Below are 24,345 nucleotides of genomic sequence, written 5' to 3' on the forward strand. Positions count from 1 at the left end.
GTGGAAAGTGGAATAAGGACATTTAAATATCCCACGTGTGTAATAACAAACCACAACTCCATACTGTACCATGCAATAAACATATTATCATGTAACAACAAGCAAATAAAAAACTATTATTACACAGGAATGAGATCAATTCAAAGTAATGTGTTACTGAAATATGTTGTCATATTATCGCCATTGCTATTTACCATCATTATGCAGTTATGTCATAAGTGTATGTCTGTGAATGATAATGATAATGATAATAATAATAATAATAATAATAATAATAATAATGACTGATGAAATGATAGTAGTGATGATGATGATGATGATTATGATGATGATGGTGTCTGTTTACGATTATTGGACAAGCACTAACCGTAGCAGTCTCCTTCTCAGTGCATATCCGCTGGGGAAGTGATTCATCCTCAGGGACTACGGCAGCTTTGACCTCTTGTTCAATGACAGTTTCAGGAGTAGACATGGCTTCTACCATCTTTGTATCCAGCGAAGAGGCTACTTCCTTGTTAATATCTACTTCTGTGACTGATGGTTTAACTGGCTCTGGTGTTACCCGTACTGTTGCTGGGACTGGCTGTGGTGCCTGTTGTTTTGGTGGCTCCTCAACCGTCTTCTCTGAAGGTTTTGTTGGCTCTGTCATTTGGGGCTTAGCGTCAGGTATTTTCTCCACCGTGATTCCCTCAGGGGTGGCTCCTGCAACTGGAGGCTGTGGCTGGGGCGCAGTGGCTTGAGCGACTGCAGCAGTAGTAAACACTGTGGTGGTGGAGCCGGGAGGAGCAGAGGCATCCACAGCCTCAGTCACAGGGACACAGACAGCAGCGACTTCCTCTGGTCGAGCGTCTGTCTTAGGAGTCTCAGATTTAGGTGGTTCCACTCTGGACCTCTCTGGAGCCTCTGACGGAGATGGCTCCATTTTGACCACCTCTGTGTTAGTGAGCTCCATCTTCAGGGCTACAGTCTCGGGGGCTGCCTTGGGGGCCTCAACCTTTGGCTGTACCTCCTGTTGTACAGAGACTGGTGTGGGTGTCGGTGGAGTGGGCTCTGAGAGTGGAGCAGCCTGGGGAGGGTGCTGTGTTTTGGGGGTAGGCTGGATTTTGGTTGTGGCCATTGCTGGAGCCTGGGACTCTGTCTTGGTGGGTATAGTCGTCGGCTGTGGCTCTGTCTCTGTGGGTACAGCCGTCGGTTGGGGCATCTTTTCCATGTCTCCCAGTTGTCCAGACAGAGCCCTCTGGGTCTGGCAGTTCAAACACAGCCATTCCTTCTGTAAACACAGAACAACACACATGCTTTAGATTCCGCACCTGAATTTCAAGATATGAATAACATTGGTTCTGAATCAAAACAAATGGGGATTACATGTTCAACAGAACTTGTGTTTATCCTATTCCATATTCAAGATAATTGTGGGTTTGTAGTGAATTACCTTTCTTTTAAATGTCAATACTATTAAAGAGGTCATTTGAGGACAACAGTGATGAACAATGTTCGATACAATAACTGATAACACACACTTACACCTCACCAAGCTATTCATATGCTGTGCCAGATGCCATATTTATTCATAGTCCAATCTATTCAACCAGCATCATATATCCAACCATATCGTAGATCTGGAATACTTCAACATCTGGTACATCTGGAATAATACAAACAGCCTTATGGAAATATGCAACCTTTAGTGTCAAGAAGAACTTAAAACTATTAGGCAATGGCGTATGGTATTCATCGTAAGGAAGCACGTTAAAATTGCTTACCTTTCAAGAAAAACAAATCACATCGTACAAGCAATCTTATTGCAGTTCACATTAAAGCGTGCAAAAAAAGAGAATGATCTTTCAGCTCCATTTATTTCTTGGCCAGTTCAGGAAAAAAACATTTTCTGCCAACTGATAGAGCAGAGATGGCCAGTAGCATCCTTGCAAAGCGAATCACAGCATTGCGACTGCCTCTGCAGAACTGGAGAGAGGTGCTCTAATACAGGGGCAGAGGGAGAGATTACGGTCCAAACACCTCCTGTTTATTAAACGGGTGTCAGTTTCAATTGCTGCGAGTGTGTGAGATATGGGGGATAATACGCACACTCTGGACCCATGGGAATACTACTAAATGCATGCACATGGTCACATGTTACCGTACTTAAATCTGTGGATAGTCTAAGTGCATGCACACGCTCAGACACACGCACGCATGCACGCACACACGCACGCACACACACACACACACACACACACACACACACACACACAGAAACACACACACACACACACACGCGCTCAGACACACGCACGCACGCACACACACACACACACACACACACACACAAACACACACACACACACACACACACACACACACACACCACTTTCTTTATGAGATTAGTGCTAGTTCATAACCCACTGACGGAAATGAATCATATTTCATGGGCACATGTGCTGACTAGAGCTTTACTGAGTGATGTAACCAACTCTCTGTCATGTCCAGGCTTAGGTGTTCCCAGAAACAAGCCAAAAATACCTACATTAGCATGACCTGCAGCACGACCACGAAGACAATGTCAGAGGAAATGTCTGAACATCTGTGGCACAAAACTGGTAAAAAAAAAAAACATCACTACATCATTCCTGCTCAGAATCGTCAGAGATGACTAACATCTCTCCTTCGCTCTGATCGGTTTCATAATATCTCTTTCTAATCAACAGCAGGCCCTTTTATTACACAGTCAGGACTGACAATGACATTTAACATTTATGGAAAGCATGTGCTTTCAGTGCAAGGACACCACACGCTGAAATGATCTGCCAGAGTTAATTATGATAGCAGCCGATCCATTAGAAGCGTATTTGTGTGAAACTGAAATGGAAATACTCTCCCTGACCTTAGAGTGTGGGCAGCAACACAATACAATAGCACATTTAGGTCCATTATTGCAGTCTTTCACCAGTGAGCGCCACCTAAATTATCCAGATGAATAGAGACTGCAAAAAACATGATAAATGGAAATATCCTGAGGTGTTTGTTCACACAGAGGACTATTTGATATCCACTAACCATTTACAGCAATGGTATTGACTTATGTATGATTCCCCTAATCATATGCTCTAAACAACCGTGGAAATCCAATTTTTCCATAACAATACATGATAGAAGATAGAGCTCACATTGCTCATATTTTCTACATCCATGGATACCATTGAGAGGACGTGCACAAGCTGACATGGAGGCTCTAATTTAAGATTGACCACTGTCCTAAGTTAACCCTACTACTCGTTCGAGTCATGCGAGTCGTTCTTAATTACTGTGTTCTCGATGTCATAGGAATATTACACAACCTCTTCATTCATGACAGTCGTGTCGATCTCTGTACCTTCCTTGTCGATCTGTAAACCGAGAGCTTGTCAACTGCTAAGACGTGCCAGTTGTAAGTGGATCCTGTCTGAGACGTGACTGAATGGCATTTCCCCCTCCTCCTCCATCACATGGAGGGTGTTATTACAGCTAACAAGAACACTGCTCCTGGCTCATACATACAGCAGTACGCTACAGTATGCTAATCAGCAGAGGGGCGTGTCACCAGTGGGGCCAATCAGGCGATTCATTGGTAATCAGAAACTCATTTCTTCACCTCACTCCTCTGATCACCTCTCTTGCCAACATACTGTCTGCACCTTCACCCAGAGATTACTCAACATGATGAATGAATGAATGGTCTTTATTGTCATTGATATAGTACAGGTACCAAACAACGACATTTGGGAGGGGGGGGCTCCCCTGGTGCTAGGAAAAAAAACAAAAACATACTGCACCTTCACCCAGAGATTACTCAACATTCTGCGCCTTCACCCAGAGATTACTCAACATACTGTCTGCACCTTCACCCAGAGATTACTCAACATACTGCGCCTTCACCCAGAGATTACTCAACATACTGCGCCTTCACCCAGAGATTACTCAACATACTGCGCCTTCACCCAGAGGTTACTCAACATACTGTCTGCACCTTCACCCAGAGATTACTCAACATTCTGCGCCTTCACCCAGAGATTACTCAACATACTGCGCCTTCACCCAGAGGTTACTCAACATACTGCGCCTTCACCCAGAGGTTACTCAACATACTGCACCTTCACCCAGAGGTTACTCAACATTCTGCACCTTCACCCAGAGGTTACTCAACATACTGCGCCTTCACCCAGAGATTACTCAACATACTGCGCCTTCACCCAGAGATTACTCAACATACTGCGCCTTCACCCAGAGGTTACTCAACATACTGTCTGCACCTTCACCCAGAGGTTACTCAACATACTGTCTGCACCTTCACCCAGAGGTTACTCAACATACTGCGCCTTCACCCAGAGATTACTCAACATTCTCCGCCTTCACCCAGAGATTACTCAACATACTGCGCCTTCACCCAGAGATTACTCAACATACTGTCTGCACCTTCACCCAGAGATTACTCAGGTGGATCGTGGATGGGGAAGAGGTTAAATCAAATCAAATCAAATCAAATTTTATTTGTATAGCGCATTTCTTACAAGATGCAACTCAATGCGCTTCACACAATGAAAATGTTCAGTCAATCAGTCAAGCAATCAATCAATACTGACAGAGCCGCGAGCAGGCAAAAGTAAAAACCTGTACACTATGTAGCCAGGAAAAATTCCCTTGCAGCCCTCTACCAATAGAGCGACTACTAGCCAGTTTGCCTACCAGTACCCAGCGGTGGGCCCCCACACTCCCCCACAGGGAGCCCCCGCCGCCCCACGCACCCAGCCCGCCCCACCACCAACACACCCGGCCCAGCCAAGCAAGCACAGACCCAAGGGGCCCCGCACAAGGACGGCCAAGCAGGTGCCCGGCGGCGGAACAGACCAGGCACACGGGGAAGCCTGGGGGCCCCAAGGGGAGGCCAAGGACCACCGGCACAAAGCAAGCAAGCAAGGGCAAAAACCTGTTAAGAACTAACAGAAATAATAGTCATACCAACCCATGAATCACAGCCAGTGGTGATTGAGGGGAATAATAATAATGATAATAATAATTTTTAAAAAGATCCTATTTATGTGTGAAAGCAGACACATTCATATCCGCCATTGGATAAGAACATGTTTCTGATTATCAAATAGCCAAAATATAAAACTATTGTTTACATTACTGATGGAATTGAATGTAGGATGGAATTGTTTTCTCTGTTCTTTGAAAAGCAATGCAAATGACCACAGTGTCACCAGTGACTCACTGTCTCATCAAGTAGATTAGAATAGCATCTATCCCTGTTCAATTATCCTCACTCGGTATTCAACAAGAACATATTCACACAACGCCAAAAATAAAATCCTCGAATAAAATGCCGTTGGATTGTAAATAAATAACCTCATTGTTGTAAATACAACACAACCTCATTTACATATCTCATTAAAACCTGACAATGATTAATTATACTTTTTTTTTTTCGGGGGGGGGTTCTTAACACAACCAACCTCTGTGTCTTTGCAACAAGGCAGCTTTGGCAAACGTGTTCAAGGAAACAGTGATTGACAGTAAAGGATGAAACAGCACTGCACACAGATGGGTGGGACGTGGTTCTATGTTCCAGAACAGAACTACCATACTGTACTCAGTCTCCCTCTTCTCACTGCCTAAACATGGACCTGCCTCTCACGCCTCTCCAGGTGGTGAGCTAATAATATAAAAACATGGGTCGATAATGATAACAGAGTTTGTGATAATGGGAACAAAGCCAAATAGAACAGAATTCATGCTAAACTGCAGCAACATAAGCAAAACCAAATCTTGGAGACCATGTTCATGAAATACTCTCCATGGTATCCCTCATCTCTCCTGCTTACAGACAATAACAAACCGTCGTCAGGGGGCCCTTCGGTCCCTGGGGGGAAGCTACAGTAATCATACCATGCACAACTGTTGGTTTCAACCCAAACAGAGGCCCGTATAGGACCCAGGGATGTGAGAGCTATGCAGCAGAGTCCTCCTAGGGTCTGAGGGCTGGAATTCCGTCATCATCCTTTCCTTTAATTAAATCTGTTTGTTCAGTATGGAGCAAGAGCCCCAGGCGGAGAGTTGCGGGAGCAGGCGTTTCACTGTGATTAGCCTCCGAGCTGGATTAACAGGCCTTCACAATGACAGCCACTCTGGAAGCTACTCTGACACACAGGGATGCCAGCACCACCCGGGATCTGCTGAGCTTTAACAACCAAATCCTCCGTTTAGCTTTTTTGGAATGTGATGACATCTGAGAAACAGCAACAAGAGGTTTTATATTCCTCTCAAAAATGTGTGAAAAAAGACCCTAACCTCATGTTAGGTCATCAATCACCTAAAACAACGACGTGTTACCACTGCTGCATGTTCTGTGGTGTGTGACCGACTGCAGTGTCAGTGGGTCCACGCCAGGGGAGGTATCTATCGTATTCCTCTACAACATCAGCAGCCATGTCAGATAACACAGGGGTGCAACTCTGTAAAGGGGGATAGGGGTAGGACATGATAAGCTTACCGGTAGGCTTCATCCTACTCCCTTTCGAACAGTGATACTTGTACTTTTCGTTATTAGTTATTAGTTGTTGTTTTTTTTAAATCATGTTCGAAATAAAGATTCATTCATTCACTCATTCATTCAAAGAATGCACTCCAAATCAGATGTGAAGCAAGTGGCCTGTAGATCCATCACACATCTGTTCTCAGAACGAATGGATCCCTCTCTGTTATATAGCTATATATGCATTGACACGGCACTATCGATATCCTCCTCATTCCGTTACCTCACACTCTGTGTGATCAAAAGTATCTGGCACTGGGCATCCAGAAGACTGGTGCATTTGCATTGGAAATTAGGTGAATTGAATAGAGAAATGGCCCTTGGGGTTGTAGTCGTGTGCCCGTATTTCAAGATAGTCAATGCTTCCTCCATTCTTGTGAGGTTATTATGCTGGTTGAGTCCTTATTGATTTCCTGGCAAACACCTTTGGCAACAGCTCTAGCTGGAGGCTAATACTAGACTCTCAGCAGCCCCACGCTGAGCAGAGCTCCTCGTAAATCAGGTCCCTCTGATAATAGAGAATGTTGACCCACTAATCCGTAATAAGCAGAGTGCTTCATTCCAGAGACAAGGAGCTGTTGCCCCCCTGCTCTCTCCGATCTGACAAATCACACGTCAACAAACTTTCCTTTGAAGACAAGGGAGGAAGGGAGAGAGAGAGGTGGAAAGAGTGAGATGGAAAGATAGAGGAAGATGGACTGCGGGTGCGTTAATGAGGCCAGATCTCATGAGGGAGATTCTATTCCCCCTCCATCCACGGAAAGCCAAGCCCACCTTCAAAATAGCAACGAGCGATGCTCATGTTTTTTGATGGACTGCTTCAGGGGATAGACAAGCCAAGAGACGAGCCAAGAGATAGACAAGCAATCATAGCCAAGAACTGTACCTAAACACCAATATACTAACTGTCCTTACAACTCGATTTTTCTAGAGTAAAAACATGTGAACGCACCATATACTGTTCATGGTGAAATCAGACATGACGTAATACTCCTAATACATTTTATTCATAACACCGTCTTCATTCAAATTAAGTCTCTAAGTGAATCTCATCCTACTCCTTCAGCCTAATTTCTTCTTCGCACAATAGACAGGATCAGGAAGCACAGTGTTAAATCCGCTTGGCTAGTCTGACAGTTACCCTGTGATGAACATCCGGGCTGTGAACATTTGAGAGGAGGGAAGCATTAGCAGGTAAGCTATGTTCCGTCTCGCCTCCGAGTGACTATTTTTAACACCGTTGCTTGGTGCACCAGGGGGTTCCTCCTTATCACTGTGCCAACAGTCTGTGCCTGGCTGGGAAAAAAAGCTGTGGAACACATCTCCCCACTTACACAGGCCTGGGAGAGTGATAAGTGAGTTTGAAGCTGGCCTAATTTACAAGAGTTAAGTCAAAGCAGAATGTCAACAACATGGGGATGATGATTGCTGGGGCCTGTGGGTCAGAGATTATAGGCTGTGTGATGACTACTATTTCTCATGGAGCATACATGAAGGGTTTGGCAAGCAATGCTTGCCTCTATGCTTTCAAGGTGATTCAAAGGGTAAGCAATATGCCAAACAATCTCCTATGTTGATGTTAAAATCCTGGCATGCATAGATGGGTCCTACACATACCTGACTAAAGAATAACTAAAAAGGGAGGCCAAAAAAGATTTCACTAACATTATTATATCAAATTGATTCTGCCTGTTCTGAAAAACAAAACAATCTGTTAATTAACGGCCAACCGTCAACTCTATCCATTGAGTCATCACATTATAATCTATCAGATATAAACACAGAGTAGTAGAATTACAAACAGTTCTGAAGGCCCAGATAGGGAACACGTGTGCCCTAGATAACAGTAAAAACATCAACACGCAGGCTTTTGATAAGATCAGCTGGAGAAGAAAGAGAGAGGCAGGGGAAATGGACAGAGTAGCTCCTGGCACTACCCCACCAGAGCTCCTTTCTAACCATACCACTGCTTTTTAGAGAGAATAGAAGAAGAAAAAAATGCAGTGGCAGGCATGCCTGTCAATCTAAATGACACTATTTATAAAACCGAAAAAGAGAAAGCTCAAGAAAAGGACAACGTAATATGACGATCGGGAGTCCAGCAGCCCCTGCAGTTAGGCTAATCGTGTTCCCAGCCATTGTACTTCCGTGTTAAGGCTACGCTATTTCAGCTGCTCTCTACCTTTAGAGAGGTGTGTGTTGACGGATGTACTGTACACAATAGGCCATGCGTCTCCACCCCACCCCCCACCCCCAGGCTCCCTGGTCTGCACTCTGCATGAAAGACACGAGGAGTGTCAATTACGTAAGAGGCCCAACACACACTGGCGTTATTTCTCGATAATAACGTGCGGGTTGAGCTGAGCAAAAATGTCTCTAGGAGAAGAACCGACGCATCACAGCTCAGTCATCCCAGAGAGAAGGTCTACTCAGCTCTCTGATAGTGGGATTCAATATGTAGGGGCATATTGAAGTCTGGACGGATTGATGGCAGCTGCTGGATTGAAAAAATCAGGTGTAGTGCTGAGGCACAAATGTGTACATTTCAAGCCTGCAAACTGTGACACTTTAAATGAATGTGCAATAACACTATGTGCAATATGACAACCCTAGTCGTTTTATCTGTACAGTATAGTATAGTGGATAGTGTACATAGCCTTTATTTATGTAAACCAGCTCCTTTCCCTTCTTGTTTTTTTTGTATTTTTTTTCTTTCCTAGCACCAGGGGAGCCACCCCTCCCAAATTCCGTTGTTTGGTACCTGTACTATAGCAATGACAATAAAGACCATTCATTCATTCATTCATCATTCATTCATTCATATAAGGAACAGGGTAAGGAATAAGAAAAGTCAAATAAGAAGCTTCTACTGTAGCCTACACTAAGTCACATTGAATAAATAATAACAGATCATATTTGGTATACGTAGTTGCAACATTGCAAACGTCAATTACATGGGCAACGTTAATACAAAATGAACGCAAATGCAACGTTGGGTTTTCAGCTGCTTTCAGAATTAATCGGATTGGATTTCTGGTCCCATCTGTAGAGGCTACAGCAAAAAACAACATCTCATTATGAAGAGCATTACCATCAAAAGATAACCTTTGAGAATGCCTCCAGTTCTGTGACTAACTGAGGTTTGAAATTACATGCTCTCACACTGGTACCCATAATACAGTAGGCCACTCTATGAAATCGAACATCAGAGTGGTGACATTTCCACCGACATTGAGAGTGGGTGGCACTACTGAAACGATAAAGCTATAGGCTGATATGAAAAAAGAATTAAATTACGCTTGGGTTCTCATTCTAGCATTCTGGAATTTTACTCAACCCTTCCATCCCTTTATTGTTGACAGAGAGTAAACAACGAATGAGGACAAGTCGTGAAAGGTACTAGTCCTCCATGACCACTCCTGAAATAGGGAGTTCCTTATTTAACAACACTTTAGTTAACGCAGAGGTCACAAAAGGCAGCGAGAGCACCCAACCTAACAGCACTTATCCCTCATCAGTGTGTGTGTGTGTGTGTGTGTGTGTGAAAGAAATCCAACACATGTTGGCTAAGAGCTAAGAGCAACCTACATGAAGTGGCGGGGGTGAGGGGGCTGATCTGTGAGCCAAACAGATGGCTTGGAGGGAAAGTGTGCTGCTGCGCTGCGCTGCATTGTGTTGTGTTGGTCTAAATCCAGCTCACCTCTGCTTATTGGCATATCACAGGGCCCCTGCCGTCCCTCAGGGGGGGGGGGGGGAAGAGTCCCCAGCCAGCCAGCCAGTCACAGTACCAGATCCCATCTCGCTAATGCTGTTGCACAACTCTCAATCACGTTAATACAGTTGCCGTGCTGCCGTTATGTAATTTCACATTCACTACTGAGGCAGTATCTTCAGAAGGAGGTCCACAGGAAACGTCAGTCGCAGCACACTGCGCGTTACAGTATGTTTTTAATTCTGCTCGAGGCCCTTCGAAGTAAAAAATAAATAAAAATAGGCCTACTACACGTAAAGATGACATAGACGCATTTCGCTTAGAATTCACTGCTAATGCATTGTCTGGGCGGCTCTCCAGGCGAGCTCTCCCTGCACATTTACAATGCAGGGTCAGCACTCTCATCTAAAATGTTTTCATACTTTGAAATCCATCTTCCCTTTCACAACACGTCAAGCACTAGAGGTTTTATTTTGTCAACTAAACTGTAGCTGTCGCTCCCTCGGGGGGAGAATCGTCATTTTCACATCGCCACTTCACATCGTCATTTTGTTTTCATTTTCATTCAGACGTGCTGCTGTTACTGGCTGGGGTGTGATTAGCCAATCACTTAGCATTTCACTGGCTTAAGAGCTACACCACTGGTCCTGTATGTCCACTCATGTTTTTATTGGCTCTTTACCCCCACTAAACCCTTACAAAATCTTCAGTAAAACAAAACAACAGTAGAGATACAAGGACATATTCTAGGCTGCCGTTCTGCAGACTATGAACTGCAAAACGCAGCAACCGTTCATGTTTTCATCTCCGCTCCCTCCCCAGCAGCTTGGTGAACTGTGAGCTGTCCGAGCAGGAAGCCATAGCCTGTTATTATTAGTCATCAGCAGCTGAAATCACCACATGCGGCAGGCATGCGCCCTACGGTTAACCACACTAGGGGGAGGGAGTAGGGACTCACTCTCTGAAAGACACGTCATGGAGAAAAAAAAAGAGCTTCCTAACTCAGTACATTACTGTACCGAAAATAGAGACAACAATACTAATCATTTGCATCCTATGGGACATTCTAATTACGTGTAAAACAATAAATGTAAATGCTTGCCATAGCAGGGTGTTAAGGGAGCTGGTGCAAAGGTAATGAGTAATTCGATGGGCCAGTATCACAAGTCGATGAAACCCATTAAATCGACACATGTTGATGAATCATGTATGGAAATCACCATATACCTTAACTAATTGCTTCTGCCACAGGCCTTTGAATAAGACAAGATTGCACCAGAGGATATTACAGTGCTTCAAATAACCATGGAGATTACAGAAGCGTATACATTAATTATTGCCACACTGGAAGAGAGATTTCCAACCCTACAGGGTGATATCTGTCAATGTGTTAAAGGCCACTCTTCTGAAAACAGAGACATAATGAGACATCATGAGACAAGTAATTAATTATCTTAGTTGTTTGCCTTACCTCTGCAATATGCGGCATGGGGTTAAATCCACAGAGGTTGCAGACAGTGTTCTTACAGTCTGTACAGGTGTTGTAGTTGGGAGGGTCCTTGGTTCCCATGTTGAGTTCCACCTTGCAGAGTGGACAGGTGGACTGGCCTGCTTTAGGAGCTGGTTGGGAGGATGCTGCTGTCTTTGGAGGCTCTGATGGGGGTTTGTCCACTTTGGCCTGTACTGGTGGAGAGGCCTTGGCCTGCTGGGGTTGTTCTGGTTTCTTCTCCTCTGCTTTCTGAGCAGCAGGTGGTTTGGTCTCCTTTGCAGGGGCCATCTTGGGAGAGGCCTGGGCTGATGCCGACACCTTGGGGGAAGCAGGTGGTGTGGGGCGGGGCTCGTCCTGGACTGCGGAGGTGATCAAAGTGGATGCAGAGCTGAAGATGGAGGAACCGAAGCCAAACATCTTTCCACCCACTGACTCTGCAGGCTTTGAGGGGGCAGGTTGAGATTTAGGACCCCCAAAGCCAAAGAAGCCTCCCTGCTTGGGTGGCTGAGCCTGTGGGGGTGGCTGAGCCTGTGGGGGTGGCTGAGCCTGTGGGGGTGGCACAGACTTGGCAGGAGAAGTTCCCCCTTTCTGGGGCTGTTGCTGTTGATTACCAGGCTCCTGCTTGGTAGGAGCTGTTTTAGGATCTAGTCTTGGACTTTGCTGTGGCTGAGCTTGTGGTGGTTTTGTAGCAGGCTGTTGCTGTGGCTTTGGCATTTCTGGCTGGTGTGAAGGTGTGGCACCCCCACTGGGCTGACTTGTGAAGGGAATTGGTTGGGCCACTGGTTTTGGTTCCCGGTCCTCCTTCACAGCCACAGCCGGAGTAGCCTGGTTCTTCTGTGGGGATGCTGGAGCTGAGGTGCCCTTGGTTTGAGCCGCAGCAGACTCTGGGGTCCCAGCTGGTGCGGGGCTATCCTGTTTGGCCACAACCGCCTTTGGGGGTCCTGGAGGTTGTCCTGGGGGTTCCATTCCTCCCAGAGCTCGTTGCATCTGGCAGTTCAGGCACAGCCATTCTTTCACCTGTAAGTAAATTACAATAATAAAATAAAAGCATTACAACATAATAAAAAAACAAGCATTGTGTTGAAGTGTGTAATGCTATGTCAATATAATAATTTGAATTTGCCGGTTAATGTGTTGATCAAAATGTCCATCACTTCACTCCGATGATGAAAAAAATAAAAAATAACAGTGATGAATGTGTCATTTTAATTAAATCGTTATGATAATCTACATTTTGTAATCCTACTTTGCAAAACCAAATGGTCTGTGGAATATCGGCAGGCACAAAATACTTATGGCACTAATACATTTGTATTTGTATTTAATCTAATCGAAGCAGATACAAATACATCAACACCGTGCCAGAACACTCAAATCTTAATCTCAGATTATCTTTGGGCTCTAGGAACATCATGAGCCAGTATAAAACAATACATATTTCAGTACAAAGCAGAAGTTTGCCTCCACCCATTTAACACTTGCAGAATGCCTTCTGGTCTCCTCTCATAAAACTACACTACTGTGAAAGCTGTAACATTAAAGTTACGTTCTGAATGATTTTGCCTCTGGGGATGCTCTTGGTCCAAAAGGGGTCCCCTAAATAGTCTGATATAACGGCCAGAAATGATCTCATTACTCAAAAAGGGGCACACATTCCAATGGCCATGGGCATAGGATTATTTTGCCAAAATGTTTAGGGCCTAAAACTAAGGATTGTGTGGTTTAATAAGGCAAGACATGTATTGATATTACATCATATGAGTATAATTATACTCAACATTCAAGCAAACATTTGGCGTAAACATTTGCAATAAAACCAGTATATTCTAGTGCTGACAGTAAAAATGTTACTCCTGAAACTATGGATAGCTAGCATCATGAATCGATTATTCTTAAGGAGAGAGAGGAGCTAGGAACTAGAATATAAACTCCTCCAAAACAGTTCGGAAACGTTATTTCGGTCGATTATTCCTCCCCTTTAATAATAGGCTACCAATATTGGTATTGTATTTTATATTGTTGGAAAGCCTGATTAGTCACCTTTACAAGTTTTTTGAGGAGTTTATAAAAACTAGATTATATATAATTTGTATTATGTGTAGTAATAATAATAATAATGAATGAATGAATGAATGAATGAATGAATGAATGAATGAATGAATGAATGAATGAATGAATGAATGAATGAATGAATGAATGAATGGTCTTTATTGTCATATTGTCAGTACAGGTACCATACAACAAAATTTAGGAGGGGGGGGCTCCCCTGGTAATAATACTAATAATACTACTACTACTACTACTACTACTACTACTACTACTACTACTACTACTAATAATAATAATAATATTAATAATAATAGTCATAATAATAATAACAACAACAACAACAACAACAATAATAACCACCACCATCAGCATCATTATCATTAACATAAACACAATAACAATAATCATAACCACCATCACAATAATAATCATCATCATCATCATCGTAAACACAACCGTAATCACATTCATAATACAGCATGCGTCTTACCTCTGCGACATTGGGCATGGGGTTAAATCCACAGAGGTTGCAGACCGTGTTCTTGCAGTCTGTACAGGTGTTGTAGTTGGGAGGGTCCTTGGTTCCCATGTTGAGTTCCACCTTGCAGAGTGGACAGGTGGACTGGCCTGCTTTAGGAGCTGGTTGGGAGGATGCTGCTGTCTTTGGAGGCTCTGATGGGGGTTTGTCCACTTTGGCCTGTACTGGTGGAGAGGCCTTGGCCTGCTGGGGTTGTTCTGGTTTCTTCTCCTCTGCTTTCTGAGCAGCAGGTGGTTTGGTCTCCTTTGCAGGGGCCATCTTGGGAGAGGCCTGGGCTGATGCCGACACCTTGGGGGAAGCAGGTGGTGTGGGGCGGGGCTCGTCCTGGACTGCGGAGGTGATCAAAGTGGATGCAGAGCTGAAGATGGAGGAACCAAAGCCAAACATCTTTCCACCCACTGACTCTGCAGGCTTTGAGGGGGCAGGTTGAGATTTAGGACCCCCAAAGCCAAAGAAGCCTCCTGACTCCTGCTTGGGTGGCTGAGCCTGAGGGGGAGGCACAGACTTGGCAGGAGAGATTTCGCCTTTTGGGGGCTGTTGCTGTTGTTTACCAGGCTCCACTGTCAATGCCTCTCCTGGAGCTTTTTGAGGCAGGCTTTGTTGTTGTGGAGTTCCCTGTGGCTGAGGCTGTTGCACAGGAGACCTACTATCTTTCTGATTGGCAGTAGTTGGAACAGTCTTTTCCAGTGGCTTCTGGTCCTGCTTTGAGACCACTGCTGGAGATGCCTGTTTCTTCTGTGGTGAACCTGGTGTTGGAGTCTCCTGTTCTTTTGCTGTGGTAAGGATCAGTTGCTCCTTTTGGGGTTCAGCTGGTGTCAAGGTCTCCTTCTTTTGGGGTGCAGCAGGTGTAGAGACTTTATTTGGTGAGGGCTGGGATTTCATCATTGGGGGTCCTGGCGGTTCCATTCCTCCAAGAGCTCTCTGCACCTGGCAATTCAAGCACAGCCACTCCTTCACCTGGAAAGAAAAAAACAAGTGTTGACAGACAATCAGTGGAAAATCACCCCATTTCAAATAATAACAAGCTGACATTGGATAACACTGTTGGTCATTTCACTTTCAAGTCAATATATTAGCTTAACTTTGTTTTCCTTATCTGGCTTGGGGAATGGTTGATGATAACACTTTACTTAGAAAAGCACTATATACGTTTGAATCTCCATTGATGTAAAATCTCCATTGAAGATGTTTTTAGTTTAGGATTAGGCTTAAGCCTTATCTGTGAAACCGGACCAAAGATTAGTAATGGCCTACATAAGTGCATATAGAAGGATTGTATGAATATGTTGTCATATGTTAACATTGACATGAAATATTATGACAGCCAGTATGCAGTAAGCTAACAACTTCTATAAGCATGCTACACTGTCTCCACCATGAACCATCTATATCTCTGTATAGTCTCTAGGACTTGGCTTAGACATGTATGGACTTAATTTAGCACAGAATATCTTAACTCTTCTAGACTAATATGATCCCAAGGAACAACGTGGGATCTGTGCAAAATGTTCTATCCGGTGCGAAAACCCCCAAAATGGCTACGCCCTTTTTATCTTACAGGTGAATAGGGCAACATTATTAACTAATAGATATCACCATGAAACTTCACAAGTTGATTACTTACATTAATACAACACATTTTGTATTACAAGTTGTCATGAATTGTATGTTCAAATGCACAAATGAGGCATTTTCTGATTAAACATGCACTAATTTGCATAACTTTCAGAACAGAAATCGTATCGTCAGAACAGAAATCGTATCGTCCCGGATACAGAATTTCCACTTTGTTCCTTGGGATCATATTAGTCTAGAACAGTCGAGATATTCTCCACTAAATTAAGTGCATATCTAAGCCAGGTCCTTGTCTAGTAATAACATGTCAGGAAAACCACCATGATGCTTGTTATAAGGCCTTATTAGTACACAGCCATGTAGGCCTATAGTCCAGTAGTAGTTATGAGACAGCTATGGAGATCTTGATATCACATCATAAGGCCTTATATAACATTGATTGCCATTTTCACTATTGTATTCACTCACTGTTTGGATACTATAGTGCCATTATAACACAGCTATGCAAATGTGGATATAACACAACACACTATAATACTTGAACTAATTCTCAGCACTGTAGGTAAAGTGACAGACTATATAAATGTTACAACAGAGATAGTAAACTACTTTGCAGCTGCTAATATTCCATGCAGTATGTGTTTATATGATCGACACAATTGTTTAATGACAGATGTGTCTGTGACAGGGCACACAATGAAGGCACTGATTTGCACTGTAGGTAAACAAATACAAATGATGAACTACTCTACTATAAATAGCAGAATAGTGTTGTATTATTACACATGCATAAGTGCAAAGGTCATGTTCATGTAATTATTTTCACAGTAAGGGAACGTATGTTCCTACCTCTGTAACATTTGGCATGGGGTTAAATCCACAGAGGTTGCAGACAGTGTTCTTGCAGTCTGTACAGGTGTTGTAGTTGGGAGGGTCCTTAGATCCCATGTTGAGTTCCACCTTGCAGAGTGGACAGGTGGACTGGCCTGCTTTAGGAGCTGGTTGGGAGGATGCTGCTGTCTTTGGAGGCTCTGATGGGGGTTTGTCCACTTTGGCCTGTACTGGTGGAGAGGCCTTGGCCTGCTGGGGTTGTTCTGGTTTCTTCTCCTCTGCTTTCTGAGCAGCAGGTGGTTTGGTCTCCTTAGCAGGGGCCATCTTGGGAGAGGCCTGGGCCGATGCCGACACCTTGGGGGAAGCAGGTGGTGTGGGGCGGGGCTCGTCCTGGACTGCAGATGTGATCAAAGTGGATGCAGAGCTGAAGATGGAGGAGCCGAAGCCAAACATCTTTCCACCCACTGACTCTGCAGGCTTTGAGGGGGCAGGTTGAGATTTAGGACCCCCAAAGCCAAAGAAGCCTCCCTGCTTGGGTGGCTGAGCCTGTGGGGGTGGCTGAGCCTGTGGGGGTGGCTGAGCCTGTGGGGGTGGCACAGACTTGGCAGGAGAAGTTCCCCCTTTCTGGGGCTGTTGCTGTTGATTACCAGGCTCCTGCTTGGTAGGAGCTGTTTTAGGATCTAGTCTTGGACTTTGCTGTGGCTGAGCTTGTGGTGGTTTTGTAGCAGGCTGCTGTTGGCTGGGCTTTTGTGTTTCTGGTTGCTCTATGGGTCGATCAGCTTCAGGCTGTTTAGGTGTAGCTGTAGCTGGTTGGTATATTGATTTCTGAGTACTTGTAGGTTTAATATCTTTACTGGAAACATCAGCAGATGAACCCTTTTTCTCCAGGACGTCTGTTTTTGGGGTCTCTTTTGATATTGGTGAACTGGGAACAGAGGCCTCTTTGCTCTGTGATACATCTAGAGATTGGCCTTCTTTGCTCTGTATTACAGATTCCTTCGTTACAGATGAACATGGTTGGAAAACCTCTTCATTGTGGACTGAGCTTGGAGTCTGGGCCACAGTTTCTTCAGGTGAGCTTGGTGGTATGAGATCCTTTTTCTTTTGGAGTGAGGCTGGGGTTGAGTCCTCCTCAGTGAGAGGTGAGAATGGGATTGGAGCCTCCTTGTGGAGAGGTGAGGCTGGGATTGCATTGTCCTTAGTGACGGGTGCGGCTGGGGTTGGAGTCTCCTCAGTGAGGGGTGAGGCTGGGGCTGCTTCATCCTTGGTGAAGGGTAAGGCCGGGATTTGATCCTCCTTAGTGACGGGTGAGGCTGGGGTTGGATCCTCCTCAGTGAGGGGTGAGGCTGGGGTTGGATCCTCCTCAGTGAGGGGTGAGGCTGGGGTTGGATCCTCCTCAGCGAGGGGTGAGGCTGGGGTTGGAGTCTCCTCAGTGAGGGGTGAGGCTGGGATTGGATCCTCCTCAGTGAGGGGTGAGGCTGGGGTTGGAGTCTCCTCAGTGAGGGGTGAGGCTGGGGTTGGATCCTCCTCAGTGAGGGGTGAGGCTGGGGTTGGATCCTCCTCAGCGAGGGGTGAGGCTGGGGTTGGAGTCTCCTCAGTGAGGGGTGAGGCTGGGGTTGGAGTCTCCTCAGTGAGGGGTGAGGCTGGGGTTGGATCCTCCTTGTTCAGGAGTGCAGCTGCAATTGGAGGCTCCTTGTTAAGAGGAGAGACTGGGACCTCCTTAGTGAGGGGTGAGGCAGGGGCTGCTTCGTCCTTGGTGAAGGTTGAAGCTGGGATTGGAGCCTCTTTAGTGAGGGGTGAGGCTGGAACCTCTGTAGCAGGGGGTGTGGCTGGAACCTCTGTAGCAAGGGGTGTGGCTGGAACCTCTGTAGCAAGGGGTGTGGCTGGAACCTCTGTAGCAAGGGGTGTGGCTGGAGCTTGAGTAGTGATAGTTGTGCCTGTATCTTCCTTAGTAAGGGGTGAGGCAGGGCATGGGGCCTTCTTAGTGAGGGAGGCTGGGGTTAAGACATCATCCTCTTGAGACTCTAATGGTCCTGTAGATTCCTGTCCCATTTGCATTGAAACTGGCATTGGGGTGTCTTGCTTGTCTGCTGGAACTAGTGTTTCGATCTTTGTGGAAGAGGCTGGTAATTGAGTTTCCAGTGGTGGTGTGGGTGGTTTAGTTGTCTCCTCATTTTGGAGTGTGGCTGTATCCTTTTGAGGTGCAGTGGTAGTAGGGATTTTACTGGGCTGGTGTTTCATCATGGATTGTCCTGTGGTGTCTATTACTCCAACAGCACGCTGCATCTGGCAGGTAAGACACAGCCACTCATTCACCTGAAAGAAAACAAGTGTCAAATTAAGTCTTCCATACGAAAACATTTGAATGAAAAATACAGTTTTAATTTTCATCACAGCATCTTAGTCAAAGTATTTATGCCAGCACCTCTATTACTACTGTATACTACAATGCTTAATACGCTGATCACTTACCTCTTTGACATGAGGCATGGGGTTAAATCCACAGAGGTTGCAGACAGTGTTCTTACAGTCTGTACAGGTGTTGTAGTTGGGAGGGTCCTTGGTTCCCATGTTGAGTTCCACCTTGCAGAGTGGACAGGTGGACTGGCCTGCTTTAGGAGCTGGTTGGGTGGATGCTGCTGTCTTTGGAGGCTCTGATGGGGGTTTGTCCACTTTGGCCTGTACTGGTGGAGAGGCCTTGGCCTGCTGGGGTTGTTCTGGTTTCTTCTCTTCTGCTTTCTGAGCAGCAGATGGTTTGGTTTCCTTTGCAGGGGCCATCTTGGGAGAGGCCTGGGCCGATGCCGACATCTTGGGGGAAGCAGGTGGTGTGGGGCGGGGCTCGTCCTGGACTGCGGAGGTGATCAAAGTGGATGCAGAGCTGAAGATGGAGGAACCAAAGCCAAACATCTTTCCACCCACTGACTCTGCAGGCTTTGAGGGGGAGGGCTGGGGTTTAGGACCCCCAAAGCCAAAGAAGCCTCCTGACTCCTGCTGTGTGGATGGAGTAGCATTACTCAGCTTACGTCCAGGTTGGCTAGTCTGGTCTGGTGGCTTCTGAGGCCCTGATGCTCTCCTGTTCTCCTGTGGTGTTTTCTGAGCAGGCGCTGGGCTGGCCTGTTTCTGGGTCTCTGATGGTTTAGCACTTTCAGACTTGGCTGGCTGTGCAGCTGGAATAGATGGTTTTCTCTGAGGGGAGCCTGGTGCTGAGGTCTCCTTCATTTGGGGTGCAGCAGGTGTGGCAACTTTGTTAGGTGAGGGTTGTCGTTTCATCATGGGGGGTCCTGGGGGTTCCATTCCTCCAAGAGCTCTCTGCATCTGACAGTTCAGACACAGCCATTCCTTCACCTGAAACAATAATACCATTAGATACAATCTCAAGCTACAGATGGCTATTCAGCTGAAAAACCTTTTGGTAGCACTTTACACTACAGGTTGGAATAAGGGGGTTATCACATGGTAATAACTACAGTTATTATATTATAATATGTTGTATTCTGTCTCCCTATTGTCCTTGAATCATTGAAACCCATGAACACTTTTATATGTCAGTTAATTTATAACCAAGAAACAAAGAAGGTAATAACTATTGAATTGAATAGTATAAGAGCTGGAACATGCTACAGTGTATTATATATTTCCAATTGGTACGTAAGTAAGCTGAAACCCTGATGTATTATATACTATGTTCTATGAATGAATTAATATTTGTAGGTAGCAAGATAAACAAAAAAACAACAACAAAACATGTGATATGAAGCATCTCATTAACTTTATTTGAAGGTGTTGCTTCCATTCATTAATTCCCACAAACTGCAGTGCATTATAGAGAAACAATAGCTACCGGACAGCTTATTACTAAGAAATGCCATTATCTGTATGTGTTACAAAAGGGAATATGTACATAACTTTAATTTTACTGGATGGAAATAATTAATAAACCCATGTATCAGACATAATGGGTAGCTTATTACTGTGTTACATGATGCAGTGGATACATGCGTTTCATACCTATACTAGGTACATAATACCACTGGTAGGAGTGGTTGTTGTGAGGTGTTGGCAGAATAAACGTGTAGAACCAAATGGAAACAAGTAATAAAGCATTTTCCAGCTCAGATTATTTTGAATCAATAGTCATTACTTTTCCTTTTTCTTGGTTATGAATCAAATGACATTTGAATGGTGTTCATGGGTTTGAATGATTCAAGACCAATATGGAAATGGTGCAATAATAATCCGAAAACAAGCATCTTTCATGCAAAACAAATATGTGGGAACTACAGTCCATCTTACCTTATAATAACAATGTACTATAATGGTCTTTCTTGTTACTGGTACCAGTAGCCTAATTATCGGTCAACACTGTAGTTACCATGGTTTTTACCCACTTATTTAGAGCTGTTATGTAAAGTCCTACCAAAAATCTACATCTATAGACATTACATTCTGTTCTCTTCAGGAAATAATACATCGATACTTATTGTAGTTTAAGCTATTCTGAATGACGAAGCACTCTACATTGTTTTCCATATAGGCATACTCAATGAAAGAGATCCTCTTTGAAGCATTGAATCTAAGAGATGACTTTGGAAAGTGAACATTGGCAACAGAGGAGAGCAGGCATAATTTATATAATATATGAAGCCAGTTCTGTTAACAAAATAAGTCACGAATGCTCTAACTTGAGGCTGGAACATAATCAGATCTGTTAAAACAAATCAGTTAACAAAAGCGTAATCTGTAAAAAAAAAAGTGGCATAGGCTACATGAGTTTTCCAGAACAACACAACTGCTTATCAACAGCAATGCATCTAGTCTTACCTCAGTGACACTGGGCATGGGGTTAAATCCGCAGAGGTTGCAGACAGTGTTCTTGCAGTCTGTACAGGTGTTGTAGTTGGGAGGGTCCTTGGTTCCCATGTTGAGTTCCACCTTGCAGAGTGGACAGGTGGACTGGCCTGCTTTAGGAGCTGGTTGGGAGGATGCTGCTGTCTTTGGAGGCTCTGATGGGGGTTTGTCCACTTTGGCCTGTACTGGTGGGGAGGCCTTGGCCTGCTGGGGTTGTTCTGGTTTCTTCTCCTCTGCTTTCTGAGCAGCAGGTGGTTTGGTCTCCTTTGCAGGGGCCATCTTAGGAGAGGCCTGGGCCGATGCTGACATCTTGGGGGAAGCAGGTGGTGTGGGGCGGGGCTCGTCCTGGACTGCAGAGGTGATCAAAGTGGATGCAGAGCTGAAGATGGAGGAACCAAAGCCAAACATCTTTCCACCCACTGACTCCGCAGGCTTTGAGGGGGAGGGCTGAGGTTTAGGACCCCCAAAGCCAAAGAAGCCTCCTGACTCCTGCTGTGTGGACGGAGTAGCATTACTCAGCTTACGTCCAGGTTGGCTAGTCTGGTCTGGTGGCTTCTGAGGCCCTGATGCTCTCCTGTTCTCCTGTGGTGTTTTCTGAGCAGGAGCTGGGCTGGCCTGTTTCTGGGTCTCTGGTGGTTTAGCACTTTCAGACTTGGCTGGCTGTGCAGCTGGAATAGATGGTTTTCTCTGAGGGGAGCCTGGTGCTGAGGTCTCCTTCTTTTGGGGTGCAGCAGGTGTGGCAACTTTGTTGGGTGAGGGTTGGGGTTTCATCATGGGGGGTCCTGGGGGTTCCATTCCTCCGAGAGCTCGCTGCATCTGACAGTTCAGACACAGCCACTCCTTCACCTGAAACAATAATATTGTTAGATACCATCTCATTCAACAGAGGGATATTCAGCTGATGTTTTAATTGAAAGTTTGGTGTTTGTAAAGTGCTCGGTCACTGCTTTTGGTTTTCTGTCAGTATACTCTATGGCATGAATGCAATCTATAAACATGATGTAATGTCCCCTTCAGTAAATAATAAGTCAATACACTATTGTGAGTGACTACTGTCACCTCTCCAACATTTTGTTCATAGACTCCTTAAAGTCAGACTGAAAGGGAAATCACTAAATGATAGCAATGCCCTAATACATTTTTCATTGTAAATCTTGACTTTCAAAGGGTACGTTTCAATTCTAAGTTGTCTTTGAAATAAGGACATTCGAATATGTTGATTCTCAGATGTGCGCTACCTCCTTTTATATTTTATAGCATTGTAAATAGCTGTGACATCTGAGATCACAAATTACAACAGTTGCACATTCTGTAATCATGATAAGGCACTAGTGAAGTGTGCCCGCCTCCACTGTAAACAAAAAAGTGCATGCCCAGCCATGTAGACAGCAGAGTTTGACAACTAGCTCAGCTAATAGCTAATGAAAGTTATCATCAATATAATATCCCTTTTGCAAGAACTCGGCAGATTTTAATCCAGGAAATGTTGTCTGAATATGAATTATCTACCATTCAATATCAGGTATGCAATGATGTTAGTGAGAAGAGTAAATTATCTGTAAAACGAGATGGTGAATGGGTAGCTAGTATTCGCTAGCAGCCACCTGTAACATTGATTGGCTAGATGGGCTGTCAGTCAACTAAAAAAGAGACACGCCTAGTAGGGATGTGCCTGAATACAAATAAATTATTTGGAAAAGCACACATAATGTGATGGAAACAGATACAGATTCTCTCCGAAGTTGCTCGTTATTATTTGGGGAAAAAAGACATGATTGACATGTCTGTGCGTCGGCCATTATGTTTCTCCAAATCGATTCATATCATTGTGGAGGCCACAAGATAAAAAAAAACTGCCATTTTGTTTGCAATATAGGACATTGATTTCACTAACTAGTAGGCTAGTTGTTTCATTTACTACACATTTTTGAAAAGTGATCGCTATCCAGTAGCCGTCTCCACCGAGTCAGTGCTGCCTCGATGCAAAACAAACTTACTACTCGCAAGTAGAAATTCACATTTACCTAACAATGTGCAGTAGGCTTAATGTTAACACATCAAGAAAAGCTAACGTAGCATCAGTGGAATTTAAGATTATTCCGTTCAACTGAAGGATATTTTTCTATATGTATTTACTGTAAATTGTTTCTATTTCCACTGCAGAACAGAATCTTTCGATTTATTAAAAAAAAAAAAAAAGTTTCTGATTGTTCAATGTCCCCCAGTTAAAGGGGGTGGTGATGGTGGAGTTCAGAGAGTTCATAAAACTTAGATGAACCGTACAGTATGTGGATGTGGAAATATGTTTCATCATTATTTATATGAATTCCGGTATGAACCACACACATTTCAGGTCTGCTATCCGAATACAGATAATTGTGAAGATTGGCTACAGATACAGACAATGACATCTCTGTACAACCTGAACCCCTAGTCAGTCTCGAAACAGTCTGAGCAGAGGACAATTTATAAATTAGTTAAAGCTGATTTTGAACTTTACTTTGAAAGTGAACCACAAAAAACTAGTTTGTGCCATATTGTTGAAACTCTACAATAACAAAAAAGTAAACAAATAATTTCAGTCCAACTTTAAAGTAGATGCTTTCAGGCGTTGGACCTAAGACTAGAACTTGTCAGTAAACACAGGCAATTGAGGAGAGCATGCATAATTTGCATAATATATAAAGCCAGATCTTTTAGTCATGCATGCTTTAACATCAAGAGACTGGAAC

The 24,345-nt window shown here is 44.3% G+C and overlaps 1 protein-coding gene across 1 annotated transcript in view; it reads right to left on the reverse strand.

The window, feature by feature from the left end:
* Nucleotides 1-24,345, reverse strand: part of pclob (piccolo presynaptic cytomatrix protein b) — a gene marked incomplete at both ends in the record, with an annotated part of 82,702 nt that overhangs the window by 35,257 nt on the left and 23,100 nt on the right. The window contains 6 exons of the mRNA XM_080539556.1: nucleotides 368-1,270; nucleotides 11,755-12,684; nucleotides 14,312-15,316; nucleotides 16,784-18,712; nucleotides 19,238-20,110; nucleotides 21,587-22,459. Of these exons, the coding sequence (XP_080395682.1) occupies nucleotides 368-1,270; nucleotides 11,755-12,684; nucleotides 14,312-15,316; nucleotides 16,784-18,712; nucleotides 19,238-20,110; nucleotides 21,587-22,459 (6,513 nt within the window). The remainder of the gene's footprint in view (nucleotides 1-367; nucleotides 1,271-11,754; nucleotides 12,685-14,311; nucleotides 15,317-16,783; nucleotides 18,713-19,237; nucleotides 20,111-21,586; nucleotides 22,460-24,345) is intronic.

Source organism: Nansenia antarctica (assembly GCF_963989245.1).
Source record: "Nansenia antarctica genome assembly, chromosome: 9".
NCBI classification, from domain to species: domain Eukaryota; kingdom Metazoa; phylum Chordata; class Actinopteri; order Argentiniformes; family Microstomatidae; genus Nansenia; species Nansenia antarctica.